Here is an 18,662-nt window from a genome sequence, read left to right as displayed (position 1 = left end):
GGCCCGCGCTGTACGCCTGCGCGGCTGGCCCACGGCGCCTGCGCGCGCAGCCTGGCCTCGCGGATCCCAGCTGGGGATAGGTCCGGTGCTCGGACGTTCCGGGTAGCACTCTGCCTACGTAGAGAAACACGTTCCGCGATGCGCCTATGCTCCATAGTTTCGGGCAGGGCGCGTTGAGAGAGAGGGTCAGTCGTCCTCATCCGGTGCAAGCAGAGTCCGCTGCCGCAACCCTGCCATGTGCGCGGTGCTCAGCCAACCCAAGAGCGTCAAGTTGCGAGCCCTACACAGCGCGTGCAAGTTCGGCGTAGCTGCCCGGAGCTGCCAGGAGCTGCTGCGCAAGGGCTGCGTCCGCTTCCAGGTAGCCCGGGGGATTCAGGGCGGGCACTGCAGGGCGAGCACCCTGGCTACTACCTGCACGGTTTCCATCCCCTTGGATGGGCTTGGACGGGCGCTGGGCTCCTGTAGAGTTAGGCGGTACCCTGCGCTGGCAGTCTAGAAGCCAGGACTGTTGTGGGACAAGCCGATCTTCCTGTCTTCCAGCTCCCGGTGCCCGGCTCCCGGCTGTGCCTGTACGAAGATGGCACAGAGGTGACTGACGACAACTTCCCGGGCCTCCCTAAGGACACCGAGCTCCTCTTGCTCACCGCTGGCCAGACCTGGCAAGGCTGTGAGTAGGAACACTTTGGATTTGGGAGGAACCCACACGGTTTAAGGCCGGGTCCAGGGGGTCTAGGCAGGAGTAGACCGGGACGCCCGATGTCAAAAGCTTTTGCTGAAGAACTCTGTTCCGTGGTTTAAATTTTTTTATTTTCTATTTTGCAACTGCCAAGAGGTGAAGGATTGAGGGAAGGTACCGCAGAGCTGGACTGGGTAGGGTAGGACAGGGCAGGGCAGGGCTGGACTGGGCAGGGCAGGGCAGGGCAGGGGAGGGCTTACCTTTGCTCAGAGCTGGTCTCCAACAGGTGAGTGCTGAACCGCTGTCAGGGATCATGGTTTTTATTCAAGCTACTCTAGGTGGGTGTGTGATGACAGCTCATTGTGGCCTTAATCCAAATTTCCCTGGTGGCTAATGGGATTGGGCGTTATCTTCCTATGCTCCTATTTGCCATCTGCAGGCGCTCCTTGGTGAAGCGATTCTTCGCATCTTTTGTGTTTCTTAATCGGATTTTTAAAGCTGTTTAAGTATTTACCGCACCCCCCTCCCCAGATATCCTGGTTATGAGTTCGATGTCAGATAATGTGGTTTTCAGACATCTCCCGTTTCTGTGAGTTTTCATTCTCTTTATTGGAACAGAGCTCCAACCAGCTGAGCTAACTGGCCTAGCTGCTTTCATGCAAAAGGTTCAGATTTGTGGGGGTGAGTTGGGGGTGGGGATGGGGGTACAAGGTTACACGCAGCTAAGACTGGCCTTAAATTTGTTCTGTAGCTAAGGCTGCCTAAAACTTCTGATTCTCCTGCCTCTACCTCCCGACTGCTGGCATTCCAGGCATGTGCCCCCACACCCAGCTTCAAAGGTTCTGACTTTGGTGACATCCGGGTTGTCATTTTCTTCACTGTGCATTTGCACTGTCCAGGGGCCTCTGGCCAAGCCCTGGCTTCCTGAGGTTTTCTCCTGCATTGTTTGCATCTCCTGGTGCGCTCATAGGACTCACTTCTGCAGGCTCACTTGCTGTGGTCTGTGCTCCTCACGAGTTCCTGAATTATGTTTGTTCCTGTCTGCTCAAGCTCCTCAGTAGAATTCACTCGGCATTTAGCTTGCTTGGAAAGCTTGCAGTCGACACTTGTGGGGAAGGCTCCCAGGGAAAAGTGGGGAGAAGAGTTGGAAGGCCTGAAAATGGGGTTCAAAGGAAATGGCCAAAGGAGAAGGCCAGAAGAAGAGCAAGTGCGCTGGGGTAATGCTTTTCTAGAATACCGTAACCCCATTACCTGACAGGAGGTGGCCAGAGGAATGGAATTGGTAGTGTGACCCCAGTGGAAGTGTCAGGCCAAAGTAAGCATTGGTGGCAGCAGAGTTTTGACTTCTGGCAGGCTCTGGGCTGAGCGGACAGGATCCTCTTCTGGGAGCCAGAGCAGCATGAATGGGTTTCTGTTTGTCTCCTGGTGGTTGCAGATGTGAGTGACATCACACGCTTCCTCAGCGTGTTTAATGAACCGCATGCTGGGGTCATCCAGGCTGCACGGCAGCTGCTGTCAGACGAGCAGGCCCCACTGAGGCAGAGGCTGCTGGCCGACCTTCTGCACCATGTAAGCCAGAACATCAGTGCGGAGACCCGGGAGCAGGATCCAGCCTGGTTTGAAGGTCAGTGGGCTGGGGTGGCCGTGGTGGCCAGGGTGTCTTGGGAGGGCAGTGGAGGGCCTCTCAGGAGGATCTCTGTCCATTTCAGATCACAGTGCTTCTCAACCAAGGGTGGACTGGTCTCGGGTGGGTTATAACAAAAGGTGTCTGTGGGAAGCCGTCCATCCAGGACTCATGGGTGCAGGCAGTGTCCCGGGCAGCCTGGAAATAGCCTTTTTAAAAAAGTAGTTAATTATTATTATTTTTTTAACATTCTTCCAAAAATCATGGAACTTGGAATTTATCACCTTACTTTGAGATACACACACACACACACACACACACACACACACACAGATATTATATGGAAAGAAAGAGAGAGATGAAGAGGATAACCCTGGGTATCAAACTTCAGGAATACCATTGAGGCAGGCACCTGGCTGTCCTAGACACACTGTGCAGACCAGGGGCGTGTTACACCACCCCTGGTCAGATGGGAGGGTTTCAAATGGATCAAAAGCCTATGGTTGGGTGAGTCTATTGTAGAGCAGCCGGTGGTGCGAAGTTAGTGTCTCTCAGCATATCCACGCACCTTTCCCTGGTCCTGTCATCGTCACTGGCATTTGTTGTTAGAACCCTTTTCTGTTAGAGCCATGCTCTGTGGCTCTGCAGCCCAACCCTTCTCTCTCCAGTTTCCAGCTTTCTAGATGGGATCCCTGCACATGTCTTCTTCCTCCACGTGGCACCTCGTGCGAGTGGAGCCCCGCTGTTCATCTCATGCAGCACGCTGTCCTTAATGTTCATCTGTGGGTGGCCAGTGTCAGTGATTGAGATCCGAGGGTTCGAGGGCCAGCCACGCAGAAACCTCTCATAGTGTTTGCAATGCGTCAAAACCAGTTCTCTGGGATGGACGGAGAGCATGCACACCCTGGGGGCCACCCCTGCAGCTGCTGCCTCCCCTCCCCCTTTCTGGCCACAGTCCTCCTGTGGACTCCAGGGCACCATCTTTCTTGTAGGTTTGGAGTCTCGATTCAGGAATAAGTCTGGCTACCTCAGATACAGCTGCGAGAGCCGGATCCGGGGCTACCTGAGGGAGGTAAGGCCACGTTTATGTCCTGCAATAAGTGTTCAGCACAGGACGGACCAGGTGGTGGGGTTGCCGCCCCTCCGCTGATGCATAACTGTAAGGTCGCTCCTGCGTCAGCGGAGGTGTGTGTACCTCAGAGAAGCCTGTCCCATGCATCTGTTCTCTTCGCGCCTCAGTCTTCCATCCCATTGTCCGACAGTCATGAGACCTTTCCAGGCTGTGTCCTTTGATCCCTCTCGCTCCCCTTCTGTCTGGCAGGGGTCCTACTATCTTAGAGCAATGCCAGCTCGAGCCTTGTGCAGCTGGCAAGTGCTCTGATGTGAGCCTAACCCCATTAAGGATTAATTCTGTCTCCTCCATTGTGCTGATGGCATCTTCATAATGCGGTGGTAGTTTTTCTCCAATACTTGGTTCATTTTATTTCCTCTGGGCATATCGAAGTCCTCTGACCTTGGAAAAGTTTTTAGACCTTTCATCTTCCTCCTCTACCTTCTAAAGTGGGGTCAGCTTGGTCTTCACTGTCTGCTCGTTTTCATGTGAGGTTCCTTGTTATCAGTGGAAAGTGCTGCAGGGGCACCAAAGGGCCTGCGTGCTGCCCTTGTACTCCCCAAACTCAGCATAACCCCTCAGTGTGGCGTGGCTGCTAACGTTTTGGGGTCCTGCACTCTGTACTTGAGGTAGCCTTGGTGACTGCCTGGTCTTGCTTCATTCTCCCATTGCTGACTCCGTTCCATGGGCCCAGAGCCATTTCCTAGGCTGTGGCAGTTGAGCAGCGGTCAGACTCCCTGACTGTAGGACTAGGCTGGGGCAGGCTCCTGACGACCGGTGCGTGCCGTGGCTTGGTAACTGAATGGCATGGTTAGGGCGTGGACAGGCGTGTGCTCAGGCTCAGCAGTGCCTCTGGCTCACTCTTGCAGGTGAGTGCTTACACTTCCATGGTGGACACCACAGCCCGAGAAGAGTACATGCGGGTCCTTAGCGCCATGTGCCAGAAGCTCAAGGCTGTGCAGTACAATGGCAGCTATTTCGACAGAGGTGCAGAGGCCAGCAGCCGCCTCTGTACCGCAGAAGGCTGGTTTTCCTGCCAGGTAAGCTTCCTGCCCTTTGTTCTAGGCCGCTAAGGGCGAGAGGCCGGGAGGACATGCTGGTGACCCTCATGGTGGGGATGGTGGTGTGCAGTTTTTGGGGTGCCACAGGGGCAGAGCATGCTGGGAATAACAGGCCTGCTCCTCTGTGGACCTGTGGAGGGGCCTCGGAAAGAATGGTGTCTCTAGTGACAGGCACGGAGGCCCCTTCATCTTTTGGAAACTCAGAATATAAGATCGAGGGTAACCCGGAATGTCAGGGGACAGGTAGAACTCAGAAGACAATTAAAATAAGTGCTTATTTGATGTGCATGGGTGTTTGTCTGCGTGATTGTCTGCACACGTGTGCTCTGTGGAGGCCAGAAGAGGTTGCAGATCCCTGGGACTGAGGTCGCAGGTGGTTGTGAACCACGCATGGTGCTGGGTGGGAGCCAAACCCATTGCTCCTAACCGCTCTCTGGCCAGGAGAGAATTTTCAACCTCTGCAGAACAGCAGGCAACTTAGTTGTTTGAAGATGAGGTCTGACTGTGCCACTGAGCCTGGACTTAAGCTCACTCTATAGCCCAGGCTGACTTAATATTTATTTTATTCTTGTGTATATGTGTCTTTGTGTGTGTGTGAGAGGACAAACCACATGGCTTTTACACGGGCTCCAGGAGTCAAACCTGGTTTTCCGGCTTGTGTGGCAACTGCTTCTTCCTTCAGAGCCACCTCCCTGGCCTGAAACTCACAATCCTCCTGCCTCTGCCCCTTAGTGCCGGGGACATAGGTGTTGCCAGGGTGCCTGGTTCAGATGTCTGTTCATGAACTGAGCGAGCGCTTCGTGGGCCTGCTCTTAGCGAGCTTGCTGGCTGGGAGGAGAGCAGTAAGCTCCCAACTGCAGCCTTTCCAACCTGCGCCCTTGGTCACTGCAGGGCCCTTTCGATCTGGAGAGCTGTCTTTCCAAGCACTCCATCAACCCCTATGGCAACAGGGAGAGCCGGATCCTCTTCAGCACCTGGAACCTGGATCATGTGTGAGTGTCTGTCAGCCACTAGTGTCACCACTGGGGACACACATGTGGTTGGGGTCCTAACCCCGCTCAGGCATCTCAGGTCTGGTACGTCACACCTGTGTGGTTCAGGCCCATGGACAGACCCCTATTCCTCCCCTCATACACATGCTTTATGGAAGGGGCCTCTGGAGAGATGCTCCTGTCCCACCTGCTGCCAGTGCCTGATGCTAAGCTGTCCCTTTGCCCTCCAGCCCCCATCTGTGGGCTGATCTGATGGCCTGGCTCTTCATGGCCCTATGTTGGGCCCTAAGAGGCTGTATACTGTGTGTCTGAGCCAGAGGAGCCAGCTCCAGGGCTCTGATGTGGGCGGTCAGGGCCAGCAGGATGGCCCACAGCTGGGTAAGCTCAGCCTCTTCTGGTGAGCCAGGGCAGGGCAGGAACGTGCTTCTGTAGTTGTGGCACTTGCTTTATGAAGGCGAAGTGCCCAAGTACCCCCAGTGGCTTTCTGACTCTTGGAATCAAAATTATTAAAAGTATATACAAAATGTGTTACAGTTGGGGACCCCTTTAGCCCTCTGTACTCGGTGCCCTTTCCCTGTTGCCAAGGGAACCACTGTCCAGAAATGTGCCCTGTTAATGTGCGGACCTGTGTGTGTGCTCCTGCTCCCTGGTTCTGCAGTGCTCTGTCTGTCCCCACAGCTCAGGCAAACAGCGCAGACGTCTTCACCTGTTTGCAGACTCCTTAGGCCATTCTGAGTACTCACCATCATCCAATGCTGAGGGCTCTCAGAGACGCTGAGGTGAAACACTGTTCTCCCAGTTCCATGCCTGGCAGGCTGATCTGTGGACTGGGTGCATCCACAGCTGGTGAGGAACGCAGACTTGCGCCCCGCCCTGCATCATGAGGGTGTCTGGGGTCTGGTACATGCTCCGGATGAGAAAGACTGCCGTGGTTCAGACCTCCAGGCCCTGTGGCCCTGTGGAGACTTTGCAGCCTTCTGGCTCACGTGATGCAAGCTGCGTCATGTCCTGCCACCACTCGGTGTCACTGTGCCTCTGCCTTTTCCTGTCTGAGGTGAGCACCCACTTTGCTGCTTTTGTTTAGTTCCTGGGAAGGCCGTGGCCTCTGTGGCTCTCCGCCACGCGTGGCTCTCGTGTCACTCTGCTTTGCTCTTGTTTACTCTTGTCCTGTCCTGGGCACTAATTCTCTCTTGACAGACGTTGCTATATCTTTGGCGTATCTATGATCTCTTTTATCACACCCTGATGGGGTGGCTGTGGCGAGCCCTAGGAGACTCTCAGGGTCTGAGGCGCTGCATCCAGCACACTGACTCCAGGCCCTGAGTCCCCCTGCAGGTGCAGGAGCGTCTGCCCGCTCCTCCGTGTCCGCGCTGCCTTTGCCCTGTGCTTACCTACAGCGGTTTTTGCTTATAATTCTATGCTCTGCTCATCTTCGGTTTCTCCTGTTCTCTGCTTTGTCTGTGTTTTAACAGTCTTCAGGCCCACGTCTCCAGCTGTACCTGGGCTTAGTGTTTTGAGATCAGTGTGACTGACTGTTCTGACATGTGGGTCTTTGCCAGGCCCTGTAGTTCCCAGAGCTTTTCTGTCATTTTATGTGGCTCGGCTCCTCCTTCCTGTGCCCTGGTGCCTGTGAGAGGCCGCGGCTCTCCATGCCACTCTGCTCTTTGTCTCACCTTTCCCTTGGCTGAGCTCCGGTTGCCACCAAGAGGGTGTCTCTTGTTGTTTTCAGTGTTGTCCCACCTGACCTTAAGCTTGCATAGGGGCTTATGTTTTCACGGTCAGTACCCACTGGTGCCACTCACCCCTCTGCTCCCTGCCTGCTGTGGGTTGGCTAATGAGTGCTCCTAGTCTTCTGTAGGAAGAGTCTGAGGGTGAGCTCTCCCTTGGAACTTCTCCTGTGGAGTGAGTGGGGAGAGGCTGTCTCACAATGAGCCTGCCATGACAGGCATCTGGGTCCCTTGGCACTCCCGAGAAGGAGGCTGATGACACTGTTTCCTGGCATCTGCTCACGGGAGCCACTTTCAGTCAGCATCCTGCCTTTTCAGTGGAGATTGCTTGATTCCCCTTGACTGAGAGTGATGTACATCCAGGGATGGGCCTTTGTGTGTGGTTCTGCCCTGACTTGTCTTCCGTTCCGGAGAGTTCCAATTCTCCTCTGCAGACTCTTGGGTTGTCGTGGGCGTTGGCTCGGTGATGCTGTTTCAGGGTAACTTCCTGCTCTGACTCCTCCCACCCCAGACATACAGTGTAACTGTCACCTAGTGAGACCCCATCTGGAGGTAGCTCCTTTGGGAGACAGGGTGAAATGATATCATAGGAACACACATCTTGTGAGTGGGAGAGTGTGCTCACATTCCCGCTGCTGTATAAGGACGAGCCAGGGAGCGGGCGCCGAGCAGACCGGACCACTGTGCAATGGCTTGGGCTGCCAGGCTCCAGAGCTGTGACATGATAAACGTGGGGTGGTGCCTGCCTTCCACTCCACTGTTCTTGCTGCGGCTGTTTGGATCTGAGTTCCTCTTTGGTGACTGTTGCTCCACTGCTGGCTTGTCAAGGTGTCTCTGCAGAGTGGATCTCAAATGTTCCCTGTAGACATCCCATTTTCAGTGGCTCTGGAGTAACATGCCATTGATTTTACTTGCCATTTCTGTGTCACATTGGTCATACATACTTGGATCACATGCCTGTGGGAGACGCGGGCTTGGGGGTCTGTGGGCGCCTGTGTAAAATGGGTACAAACAGGAGTCATCAGGAGCTGAGAAGTACACACAGTGAGGTTGGCTTTGTTGACTGGCCGTGTGGGGGATCCTGGCCCAGCCTTCTTGCGTTCTTTTCAGTATGTTAAGCAGTGCCCACCATTCAAGTTTACGAAGTAAGACAAGCAGCATTGCTTGCACTGAACTCTGCCACACTGATCGTGCCCACTCATAGCCCCTGTTAGGGACAGGCCAGTGTCACCAGTCTACAGAGTGTGGTGCTGGGTGCCTCTGGTGGGCTCTGCCACACTGACCATGTCCACCCATGGCCCGTCAGGGACCGGCCAGCGTCAGCAGTTTTTGGCGTGTGGTGCTGGGCACATGTGGTGATTCATCTATAAGTCTTATCCGTTTCAGTGCCTCTGTCCTGGGCTGTTCCCAGCTCAGGCTCCTTAAAAATCTTCAAGGTCTTCACATACCTCATCTTAGGGTTTCTATTGCTGTGATAAACACTGACCAAAAGCAACTTGGGGAGGGAGGGGCTTGGGGGTGGCACTGCCCACAGTGGGCTGGGCCGCCCCACATCAATCATTAATCAAGAAAATGCTTCACAGACTTGCACACACAGCAGTCTGATAAAGGCATTTTCTCAGTCGAGGTTCCCTCTTCCTAGATGACCCTACCTGTGTCAAGTTGACAAAAGACTAACCAGGACAGTAGGGTTGTCTGCTGTGGTAGGCCCTGCTGTGACCGTCTGTGGTGTGTGCCGACGGCAGATGGGCTGTCTCTCTGTGACTTGGCAGGATAGAGAAGAAGCGCACCGTGGTGCCCACGCTGGCTGAGGCGACCCGGGACGGGAGGGCGGTGGACTGGGAGTACTTCTACAGCCTGCTCTTCACCGCCGAGAACCTGAAGCTGGTGCACATCGCCTGCCACAAGAAGACCGTACACAAGCTGCAGTGCGACCGCAGCAGGATCTACCGGCCCCACACAGGAGCCAAGGGCAAGCGGCCTGCTCGGAAGCAGCGCGCTCGGAAGCAGCATGCTCGGAAGCGCCGGTGACACATGCCATGCCGTCTTCAAGGTGGCTGCAGTGCTGATGGGCTGTGTGTTTTGTCACTCTAGAAGGTTCTAGGAAAGTCTTTATGAGTCTTTGCAACACATCTGATCACAGTACCTTCCTAGTTTGCTTCCGCAGCCTCTGACAGCCCAGTGTGCGGAGGACAGCTGGTGCTGGTGTGTTCAGCTTCTCTACCCTCCCTTTGCACTGCAAATGGCAGCTCTGACTACATTCCTTTGAAGGAAATGGTGCTTCTAGGGTAAATGTTTGCGTTCATAAGGAGCATGCAGGATGTTCTGCTGAACGGCTGACTGTGGCGCTGTCGTCAGCCGCATCAAACTGCCGCTCTTAATGGGTGAGTAACGGCTGCCATGAGTTTCATGACTCAACACTGATACACACATGTATCCACAACTGCAGCAGGTTAAGCTTCTGTGTAGAAATGGGAAGCTGTGAAATGCACAGATGGCTCACTGTGCAGAGAATGACCTTCAATTCCTGGTCCTCCTGCCTCATCCCTGGAGCTGGGATTACAGGTGAGCACCACTGCACCTGGTATTTGGTGTAAATGTGTGTCAGCGTGCAGAGACAGTCTGAGGGGATGCCACGCTGTGAGCGCAGCAATCCTGGGGCTTCAGCAGGGATGAGATTGACCACCAAGTACTAATTTCCTACATCATGTACTTTAAAGTACCTTTTTCCTTTTCCTTCCTGAGACCGGCTCTCACTGTGCAGCTCTGGCTGGCCTGGGGCTCACTGTGAACATCAGTCTGGCCTCTCACTCAGAGTTCTGCCTCTGCTTCCTGCGTGTCGGGATTAAAGGTGTGTGCTACCATGCCCAGCCTGAGTTTATTTTTGAAATAAACCTTTTATATATTCTGTAATGTTTGGATTTTTACACTTGTCATGTAATAAGAAAAACAATAGTGTTTCCAAAATAGCCATGTCAAAAAGGTTGGAATGTGTTGAGGAAGATGGGAGAAGAATGAGCCATCTTCACAGAACCGGCAAGGCAGTGCCTCAGCCCAGTCAGGGAGCGTGTGCAGAGGACCCAGCTGTTGCTCTTACTTACCCTCATAGGTGCACGTTGCTCACAATGTGTCTTCTGTTTTTCTGCTCTTTTCAAATACCCCGGTACATGCAGAGTCACTGTCCCCTACCAGGACTGTGGCTAGGACTGGGCTCTCTGAAGTTTGGCACGTCTTATGTCTATGTGTGAACCTGAGCGTGTTAGTGTATGCAGGTGCCAGAGGCCAGCAGGACCGGACACCTCGGAGCTGGAGTTGCAGGGGGCTGTAAGCCAGTACGTGGGTGCTGGAACCCAATCTGGGTCCTCTGCAAGAGTAGCAAGTACTCTTAGGAGCTGAGCCCTCTCTTCAGCACCACCTTTGTGGCCTCCTGTCACCCACGCTGCCAGCATGCTTAGTGAAGGACCGCGCTGACCCCTCCTGTCACCCACAGCTGCCAGCGTGCCTAGTGAGGCCCGTTTCTCTAGCTGGTGGAGTGTAGAACACCTTTGCAGCTGGCCATGAAAAAACGAGCTTTTCGTGAAAGCCAGAAGGCTGTCCTAGATGGGGCGTGCTTTACCTGCCCCTGGGCCCTCAGCTGTCAGATGGAGTGGTGGCTACAGGTGGGAAGTGTCACCCCAAGCCCACTATCCAAGGACAATTCAGGCAGTGAACCCCAGAAAAAAGTGAACTAATAAATATTTGAAATGGCACAGATTCATGGTGCTGTCAGCACCATGAGGTCACAATCAGTGAAAGTCAGCAGCCGCCTGGGACCCAGGCAAGCTTCGAGTCTCAGCTGAACAAGCCAAAGGGCAGTGACCCACTCCAGCTGGTGTAGGTTGAAGGCAGGCGTTAGGTCCTCAGCAAGGCAGAGCTACTGAAGGCAACTGAGCGTCTCTGGTTTAAACCTGAGTCCAAAGGGCCTGTTCTCAGGAAGCTCCTGCAGGATCCAGCAATTAGGTGCCTGTGGGTGAATTGTCTGCCCCAGACCCTGGGCCCATTTGACCTGTGGTGAGACTGGAGTGGGAACAACAGGTCTTTAGCAAGAAGCCAGGTGACTGACTTCCAGAAGTATCCAGAGCCTGACTGGGCTATCTGTCCCACTGTCTTGGGAATAGCAGACTCCACAGGGCGGGGTACCTGGAAACTCACATTTACTTTGGACCCTGCACTGAGCTCCCCAGGCAGCTGGTAGCTTCAGTCTGTCCTCTTGCTGTATTCACTGGTTTCTGAACCCTGAGAGGCTGGTTCCCAACAGTGGGAAAACAGGATGCTCTTGTTTCAAGGTGCCAACGACAGAACCCTTCACACAGCTCAGGCAGATGCTGAGCCGGCAGTGCCACATCCACAGACTTTGAAAATTGTAGAAAGTCACTCTTGTGGCACAGCTGGCTGGCTCAGGCTCTTAAATAATCTAGCATATGTCAAGTGCTCACAACACTGATTCTAATAACTGCATTAGTGTTTAAAGTTTAAAGCTGTGTGTGTGTGCATGTGTATAGGTCAATTCTTTCCACATGTGTCATCTGGGGATAACAAGCGAGCGCCCGTACCTGCTGAGCAGCCTAGTGGCCCTGGTTAGGCTTTATCTATTGTTTGCTGTTGCTGCTGTGGACACTGTGTCCTTTGGCACCTCACGTCCCGCAGCCACCCACCACCATCTATATGCTCACAGAGGATGCCTGTGTGCTGGCACCTCTTCCTCACATGACAGGGCTCAGGACTCAGGTCTGTGACCACCTCCACAGACCCTTCCAATCCCACAGGATTCTTTCAGCGTGATGAGGCGGCTGACGCTGCTGAAATGGGGCCAGTTAGGACAAAGTGTCCCCTGCTGCAGGCTGCCACTTACTCCAGTGTTTCTCGACCCAGTGTCCATCAGCAAGGTGACTCTGAGTAAAGGAAGCGTGTACCCAAGGAAGGAAGCAAGATGGTTGTGGCATGACTGCCTCTTTGGAAGGCGTGTTGTGGTTACGTGTGCTGCTGACTGAAGTCTGCTTCCGGGAACCACCCAGCTGTCTTTCCCAAGGGCTGAGCATCCCAGCCTGTGTGCTATTGCCCTTGCCTATTGGAAGACTACACGGACAGCTTTAAACTGTGGTTCTTCAGAGAGTAGGTGAAGGTCACAGCTAAAGAGAAAGCATCTCGGTGGAAGTTATCTGTTGGGGCAGACAGGCCGGCTTGAACAGGAGCAGAACTGGAAACTCCTTACAGGTCTGGAACCCTTGTTGCTCTAGCACAGGAGCCAGGTTCAAGTCCCAGTGTCCACATGGTTAGCTTCTAACCCAGCAGAGCTACCTCTTGCTCAAGGCCTGTACCAATGGCCTTGCCTCTCCTGCTTGCTAATGGGCCCGAAGAGTGGTCCTGGGCTAGGACAGAATTCATTTCCTCCCTTGGTTCATTTGAGAGATGACAGTTTTGAGGACACAATGTTTCTTTAAAATATTTTCAAAATATATTTCATTTCCTTCTCATATGAACTTTGCAAAAACTACAAGATAAACGATTAGCTTCACTCAGAAACAGGAGTCCTTCCAGAAGAAATGAGAACTCATCTCCAGTGATCAGTCTGGCATGGAAAGCAAGCTTGTGTTACCAGAACCAAAGCACAAGGAATTCCCCTTCTTTCCCGCTGCCCGGCCCCCTGCTGACCTGTGCCAGCATGGCATGTCTGCAAAAGGAAGATGAGACAAGGGCAGCAGCCTGTGCTCACAGGGAACCTTCCACAGGAGCCGGGGGGGGGGGGGGGTGGGTGGTGGGTGGTGGTGGTGGTGGTTTGTGCTCACAGGGAACCTTCCACAGGAGCTGGGGGTAGGGTGGGGTCTGTGCTCACAGGGAACCTTCCACAGGAGCCGGGGGTGGGGTGGGGTCTGTGCTCACAGGAACCTTCCACAGGAGCTGGGGTTGAGGGGGGGTCTGTGCTCACAGGGAACCTTCCACAGGAGCTGGGAGTTTGTGCTGGGGACATTCATGTCGGTTTTGCGTTCAGTTTGAACATGTTCTCGAGGATGTCATAGAAACCTTAATCCTTGCTGCACTGTCGACTGCTAACAGCTAAGCAGGCACAGACCGGTTACAGCTCGGTGTCATCCTCATCATCTTTGGCTCTGAAGTGCATTTTTCTGAATTCTCGTCTGCTCATAGAAGGACAAGATGAAGAGGCCGGTGGCAGATCCTTAGAGGGGAAGAAAACATGGCTTCAGTCTCGAGTGGCATTGCTAGGGCATCCAGGGCCATTTCTGACCACAATCTGCTCAGGGCCTTGCAGAGCGGCCTCGGTTACAAACATGGGAAGCCTGTCCAGGCACTGGCCCCTTGGTGAGAAAGATCCTATGCTCCAAATGAGAGAGACAGAGAGACAGAGACACGGGGGCGAGGGGGGTCGGACAGAGACGTGGGTGCATGTTCACAAAACCCCCAGATCTGACTTCCTAACCTTGTGTGCGGCACACCAGAGACACATCCAAGGTGAGCTGCTTCCCAGCTAGTGAGCCTGAGAGCGGGGTGGGGTGAGATGGGGTGCAAGGAGAAGCACCTCCAATCCAATCAGCACACAGCTCATCTTCTGGTCAGTTTATGCTCAGGGTTGTGTTGGGCATTGTGGGTACACGGTCAACTGGGAGTGTGTGGAGGGAGCGCGCCCTGGCGCTGCGGGCGAGACTGGAGGAACACCCACCTGCATCAGCTCCACATTGCCGAAGAAGCGGCTCACAGGCATGGGCTGGTTGCTGTCGTCATCCAGAAACACGCTGCCGTCCATCTGCAGCAGCGGGACCTGCACGGGCTCCTCTGCCTTGGGCATAGGCTCGGCGTGTGTGGTGGAGCTGTCAGGGGGCTCCTGGGCCTCAGCCGCACTGCTGGGTTCTGCTGTGGGCAGGTCATCTTCAGCCTTTGCCGAGGGTTCCTCACTCACAGGCTTGGAGCAGCCCTGGGGAGGTGCTCCGCTCTCGGGCACAGGGACAGCGGCCTCAGCACTGTCCTCTGCAAACTTATTTTCACAAGGGGCCACTTTTGGCAAAGAAGAAACGTCACTTTTAGGGTCAACTTTTTCTAATTCTGCCTTCACAAGGTGACCTTTGTCACACTTGAACTTTTTGGAAGTGCGCTTGTCTGTAGCCTTGTGCGATGAGGAAGCCTGCCAGGAAAGAAAAACATAGGAGAAAAACCAGACCCATTGAGCAAAGGCACAGGTCAGTCCCATCGTCTCCTGTTCCTCCGCCTGAGACATGCAGTGCTGAAGTCAAGGGGCAGAGCGTATTGGAGGTCAAGGAGGACCGCACAGCACCCCCACAGCCCCTCCCCCCACAAGATCACCCCCACCAGGCTGAGGTCCCAGGGCTCTTTACTCAAGTGCAGGTTTGTTTACTTTAAAACCATTGTAGGGACAAGCAAGAGGGCTTAGAGCACAGAGGTGCCTACTGCCAAAACTATGTCCCAGAACCCTCCTACTGCAGTTGTCCTCTGACCTCACCTATGGACTGGGCCTGTGTGCCTCTCTTCAATGTCTTTTAGAAAACCACCTGAAAGAACCCAGTTTCCATCTCCTCACGCACAGCAAACTCTGAATGCCCAGGAGTCTTGGTTTTACGCAGCAGCGGTGCCTGGACACTGCAGGAAGGCAGCAGATGTGCAGGCTGCTTCAGCAGGGTTAGCATACTGTGTCCTGAGTACAGCGCTGTGCAAGGCCAGGGAGGGGGAGTGCCCCAAACATCAGCTGCCCTCGTTCAGACACGAGACTCTCACTAGGCCGCTGCACTGGGATCCACAGCAGCACGTAAGCGTCCTGTCCTTGCTGCCTGACTCTTCTTTCAGCTCCAGGTGAAGAGCTAGAAGGGCCACCTTCAAAGGTGCACAGTACAGAAAGCTGTGCCACAGTGCCTGGGTCATGAGCACACTCACACACACACACAGTGCACAAAGGCCAGAAAAATCATCTGTATTGCAAAGCACACCCTCTCCGACCGCAGTGATGGCACTGCCACACACCCTCAGTAATGTCTCCAGGGTACATGGGACAGCAGCAGGCTTGTATTTCACAGAAGTGTAGAAACGGATGGAACCTAGGCCTTGCTGCTGGACGCTTACCAGACATGCTGTCTTGGCAGATGTGGAGCTAGCGATGTTCTCGGCAGAGGGCAAGCTGGCTGAAGAGTAACTTCGGGCCCGAAGGCGTGCTGAGGATCGCACTCCACCTGTGAGCTAGACAAGACAGGTGCTCAGGGACCACTCTCACGGAAGAGCGCCAGCACCGAGTGTGGGTCCTCAGCTCTGTGCCTGAGGCCTCCCCACGGTCCCTCACCTGCAGGCAGCGATGGCTTCAACCCAAGGGGGAAGGGGGCTCGCCACAGGACCGAGGACCCATGTTCAATTTCTAGGACCCAAATAGCGGAAGGAAAGAACTAACTTCTGCAAGTTGTCCTCTGGCCTCCACGTGTACTGTGGTTCACAGCTAAACATGCTCATACAGATTTAACAGAAAAAAATGGAAGCATGGTCGGCTGTCCACTGTGGCGGCATCAGCCCCGCTGCCTTGTAGGTTTCTAAGAACCAGCACTGTGGTGTGTGGACATGAACTCACACCAACGTGCCCCAAGTAAGTGGACACATCCTTCCTCAGAAGGCTCTCGAGTTTTTTGTTTGTTTGTTTTTGTTTTTCGAGACAGGGTTTCTCTGTGTAGCCTTGGCTGTCCTGGACTCACTTTGTAGACCAGGCTGGCCTCGAACTCACAGCGATCCGCCTGCCTCTGCCTCCTGAGTGCTGGGATTAAAGGCGTGCGCCACCACGCCCGGCTGGCTCTCGAGTTTTTATATGGTGTCAAAACCCCTGACAACAGTCCCATGACACAGAGTCAGCAGCTCCCAGCTCACACCTCTACCCCACACCAGTCCCAATCCTAATGGAACAGGCACACGGCCTCTGTGGGGCAGTAAGTGAGATCGGGACCTCCATGCATACAAGGCAAGTGTCTACAGCTGTGCCACGTTCCCAGCGCCAACTCTTTATTTATTTATTTTTTTGGAGACAGTTTCATTAAATTACTCTGACAGGTCTTGAATGCCAGATGCATCTGTGACAACCTCTTGAGTGCTGGGGTCACAGCCTGTGCCACCACACACAACTGTCTCATAAGTCTTCTTATTGCCCCAGCTGACCTAGAGCTGCCTAGGTGGCCTAGGTTGGCCTTTAACTCACATAACAGCACACAGGTGAGGGACAGCCAGAAAGAAAGGCTGAAAACCTCCTGTTTATTGAAAACAATAATCCATACATCTAGGAAGCTCAACACACAACTGCAAGTTGACAGACCATCTATGACCCAAGAAGGAGACGGACACACACACAGACAGACAGACAGACAACCTCCGAGGACGGATCTAGTCTTGGAAGAACTGGTAAGAAGAAACCAAGCCCCTATTCTCCACAAACAGTGGGCGCCTCGGTGAGAACATTCCATGCACTTAACAAAACGCCAGCTAGGGAAATCCACACCCAGAAAGTCTGTCCTGTAAAATGAAGCTAAGAATAAACACGCTTCTCTCAAAAGGCGAAAAGAGGCGAAGTGCTAGTAGCATGCCCGAAATAACGAAGGTGGTGGGTATGAGAGAGGCCCGCTGGCCTGAGGAGGTGCCTGCAGACAGGAAGCAACGGTTGCAAGGCTGGACTGTCAAGGGCTGTCTCACAAAATACCCCCAAAGTGGGGCGAGGACTTCACAAGAGTTAGACCCTCTGGATCTGTCTCACTTGGAATGGAGGCCGAACAATCCAGAAAAGCAGACAGACCCTCACAAAGAAGTGAACAACACAGTGAAAAGTTATTAAATTCAAGCCTTTGTATGCAAACGGGGGACAGAGACAAGGACGACGACGGTAACGCGGGAAACAGTTACCTGTCACCACAACACACGTAAACCCCTCCAAAATTCAAGCTACAGGCGGGGATGCCAGCCTGGATTTTGACCAGCTGCAGACAGCAGGCACACTGCACCAGGCGAGGGCACAGCTCAAGGGGGCTCCTGTGCCTGCAGCTGGGGCTCAGGTCCCAGTCGCCCTCCCTACGGTGGCACTGGCAGTCCTCCGGGGCTGGGCTGAGGCGCCATGCCCGCTTGTGGGCAGCGCGGAGGGACAGCAAGCCAGGGAGGACGGCAGCCGCACTGCAGGGGCCCCATCCAGTCCCAGCGGCGCACTCGTAGCCCTCAGCCCAGGGAAGGAAGCTCCTCGGAGATGGAGGCGTCTCCGCCGCCAGGGGTTGCAGAGGACAGGGGAGAAGGGGTTGGGGTGGGGGGTGAGGTCTTCCACTCCCAGGGGCGGGGCTTGGGGAACCGCCCGCCCGTCATCGGCTCCCCAGGGAGCGGTCCTGCCAGCTGGGCCCCTCACCTTCCTGCTCCTCATGAGTAGGCGCCCCAACCTAACGCTTCTCCGTTGAGTCTCAATCGCGCCGCTCTAAGCGCGCGCCGCGCCGCGTCCGACGTCACCATCACCAACCGCGCGGCCAATCGCAGGCCAACGTCTCGGGACCACGTGCCGCTAACAAAGTCCGCGAGCCGAGGGCGGAGCGCCGGAAGCCCGCCGACGTGCCTGCCGCACGGGGAACCGGGCGCTTCCGTTGTTGCGTAACGCACGCCCTGTCTGGCGGCCATGTTTGAAAAGGGCACATCCTCTGAGGCCTCCCCCGCGGCGGCCATGTTTGAAAAGGGCGCTCCCTTGGCTGCATAAGGTTACCATGTTTGCAAAGGGCACAGCCCTTCATGCTTAAGTCGCCAGCGTGGTTGAGAGGTTGAGAGGGGCGGCTTCCTGGCTGGAGGGCCTCTTCTCTGTGCTCTCAGTCTCTTCCCACCCTGCAGGGTCCACCGTCAGCTCAGGTCCCCATTTACCATGAGCGAGGCGTGGGCCTTGCTCTGCCCTCCAAGAGCACCTTGGCTTCTTGGCAGGAGCTCAGAGGCTAGAGGCACTTGCAGTTAAACCTGACCCCAGGGCCCACTTGATGGGAAGAGAGAACCGAATTTTACAAGATAGTCTCTGACAAGACGGACACTCCGCCTCGAGATCGACTCACTTATTTACTCTCAAAATAAATCAACGTGATGACTGGTTGGCATCTCCGGTTGCCCTCCCCGTCCCCCACAAGGCCTGTTAAATTCCACAGCTTTCTCCAACCCTACCCCCTCGAAGGAAAGCCTCTGCACGTGCTTAGCATTGCTGGGAACACCCTAAACCCCTCCGCTGGGTCCGCCATAGCTCTGGTGCGACTTCTTCTGGCCTTGTCCCAGAAACTTCAGTTCCCAAGTAAACCTGCCTTTTTATACATTTAATCTGGTTTCGATTAGCTTATTTCGTCGGTGGAGGTAGCCCATCAAAATAACGATGACCACGATGATGATGGTAGTCGCAGTAAAGAGCGCAAATACAAATGAAGTCTTAGGCCTCAGCCTCT

At 54.5% G+C, this 18,662-nt stretch overlaps 2 protein-coding genes across 2 annotated transcripts; one reads left to right on the top strand and one right to left on the bottom strand.

The window, feature by feature from the left end:
- Positions 1 to 157: 157 nt before the first annotated feature.
- On the top strand, positions 158 to 9,396 carry Dffb (DNA fragmentation factor subunit beta). The gene is made up of 8 exons (XM_051171891.1): positions 158 to 358; positions 541 to 671; positions 1,015 to 1,018; positions 2,072 to 2,300; positions 3,293 to 3,372; positions 4,281 to 4,451; positions 5,364 to 5,464; positions 8,964 to 9,396. The coding sequence occupies exons 1-8, from the start codon at positions 236 to 238 to the stop codon at positions 9,220 to 9,222; spliced, it is 1,098 nt and encodes a 365-aa protein (XP_051027848.1). The 5' UTR covers positions 158 to 235; the 3' UTR covers positions 9,223 to 9,396.
- Positions 9,397 to 13,148: 3,752 nt separating this feature from the next.
- Positions 13,149 to 17,685, bottom strand: C29H1orf174 (chromosome 29 C1orf174 homolog). Its single transcript, XM_051171447.1, has 4 exons — positions 17,606 to 17,685; positions 15,316 to 15,429; positions 13,907 to 14,365; positions 13,149 to 13,405 (listed from the first exon to the last, which is right to left on the bottom strand). Exons 1-4 carry the CDS (start codon positions 17,618 to 17,620, stop codon positions 13,304 to 13,306), a joined length of 690 nt encoding a protein of 229 aa, XP_051027404.1. The 5' UTR covers positions 17,621 to 17,685; the 3' UTR covers positions 13,149 to 13,303.
- Between the last annotated feature and the right edge of the window lie 977 nt (positions 17,686 to 18,662).

Source organism: Acomys russatus, chromosome 29 (assembly GCF_903995435.1).
Source record: "Acomys russatus chromosome 29, mAcoRus1.1, whole genome shotgun sequence".
Taxonomy (NCBI): Eukaryota; Metazoa; Chordata; class Mammalia; order Rodentia; family Muridae; genus Acomys; species Acomys russatus.
The sequence above is the reverse complement of the archived record's forward strand: the minus strand, read 5'-3'. Positions and strand labels throughout refer to the sequence as shown.

Coding starts and splice junctions, on each gene's coding strand:
- C29H1orf174 (XM_051171447.1), bottom strand. Junction 14,366..15,315: donor CTGCCAAGACAGCATGTCTG/GTAAGCGTCCAG, acceptor CTTTCCTGGCAG/GCTTCCTCATCGCACAAGGC. Junction 13,406..13,906: donor GCAATGTGGAGCTGATGCAG/GTGGGTGTTCCT, acceptor TTCCCCTCTAAG/GATCTGCCACCGGCCTCTTC.
- Dffb (XM_051171891.1), top strand. CDS start 236: ATGTGCGCGGTGCTCAGCCAACCCAAGAGCGTCAAGTTGCGAGCCCTA. Junction 2,301..3,292: donor GGATCCAGCCTGGTTTGAAG/GTCAGTGGGCTG, acceptor TCTTTCTTGTAG/GTTTGGAGTCTCGATTCAGG. Junction 5,465..8,963: donor ACCTGGAACCTGGATCATGT/GTGAGTGTCTGT, acceptor GTGACTTGGCAG/GATAGAGAAGAAGCGCACCG.